This window comes from Echinops telfairi, unplaced genomic scaffold (genome assembly GCF_000313985.2).
Source record: "Echinops telfairi isolate 266 unplaced genomic scaffold, ASM31398v2 ScPeMD7_7463;HRSCAF=8501, whole genome shotgun sequence".
NCBI lineage: Eukaryota > Metazoa > Chordata > Mammalia > Afrosoricida > Tenrecidae > Echinops > Echinops telfairi.
The window spans coordinates 4,194,999-4,196,354 of NW_022111363.1; the positions used below are offsets into that span (position 1 = coordinate 4,194,999).

The 1,356-nt window shown below is 57.2% G+C and overlaps 1 protein-coding gene across 1 annotated transcript in view; it reads left to right on the forward strand.

Moving 5' to 3' along the window:
• Positions 1-1,356, forward strand: part of PCSK7 (proprotein convertase subtilisin/kexin type 7) — a 28,725-nt gene that overhangs the window by 15,557 nt on the left and 11,812 nt on the right. The window contains exons 10-11 of the mRNA XM_045283571.1: positions 410-577; positions 864-1,048. Of these exons, the coding sequence (XP_045139506.1) occupies positions 410-577; positions 864-1,048 (353 nt within the window). The remainder of the gene's footprint in view (positions 1-409; positions 578-863; positions 1,049-1,356) is intronic.

Here is a 1,356-nt window from a genome sequence, read left to right on the forward strand (position 1 = left end):
AGTCAGATTTCCTTGAATGGGGCGCCAGCACTATCGCCCCAGCTCCGGCTGAGGCCACTTCCTCTGTCTAGCTCGGCTGGGGAGGCGGAGGGCTGGGCTGACGCATTTGGAAATGGGTACTGGGTGGGAGAGTTGGGAAACTTCTCTGCACTAGAGCCTTTCTGTCTTCTCCCCCTCCCCCCATAACCAGACTCCTGTAAGTGCCTCTCTGAGCTCTGCTCAGCTCTGCAGTGGTTCTTGTGTAAGCCCTGAAGGACCAAGGCCCCCCTCTCCCCATCCTGCCCGAGGGCTTCCCTCTAGTCAAACACTCAGCTCACAAAATGCAGGGCCACCGCGAGTCCCCCCCTCCACCCAGAATACCTCTGAATGAGGCCTCTCACCCACTCCCCACCTCCAATTCCCTTCCCAGGTGACCACAGACTGGGACCTTCAGAAGGGCACAGGCTGCACTGAGGGCCACACGGGGACCTCTGCCGCGGCCCCTCTGGCGGCTGGCATGATAGCTCTGATGCTGCAGGTGCGTCCCTGCCTCACGTGGCGCGATGTCCAGCACATCATTGTCTTCACAGCCACCCAGGTGAGATGCTAGCAGGTAGCGACATGGCCTGGCCCAAATTTTAGGCCAACCCCCCAGGCAGACCTGAGCTCCTTGGTCCCTGCTCTGCCAGGTGCCATTTTCCCTGGGTGGGGGACCTCACACGTCTGGGCCTTTGTGGGCTTGGCTCTCCTTGGGGATTCATTCCTAGTTGCCTTAGTGGATGCATCTGGGCAAGACCGGTAAGCGGGCCGGTGGCGAGGCCAGCGTTAGGACGTTAGGGTGCCGCTGAGATGCGGTCCCCCAAGCAGGCCCTCTGTCCTTTCAGTACGAGGACCGCCGCGCGGATTGGGTCACCAACGAGGCCGGCTTCAGCCACAGCCATCAGCATGGATTCGGCCTGCTCAATGCTTGGAGACTTGTTAATGCAGCCAAGGTGAACAGGCACTCGCGGGTCTGGGCAGCCTATGTAGAGTGCCTTGGAGAGGCGGCTCATGCCAGCACCATTGCCTGGCATGTCAGAGGGGTGATTAATAGCCATTCATTTAGTTTAATTGACCACTGTACCCTCGTTTCAAATGAAAACAGACTCGGTGCTGTGGTTCAACGTTCCCGACTAGCGGAAGGGAGTAAATGGGATCGGAATACAGGGTACCCAAGTCCTCCCTCAACATAGCCACACCCTTATTGATTGGGCGCCACCAGGAATGTTCTAGAATGTCATGGAGCCCTCAGATGTAAGGTCTCAGTGACATAAGTTAATAAGGAGAGGAAAAATAAAAAGAAAGCCAAGCCTTAAACATCACATTGATGAGTGTGTC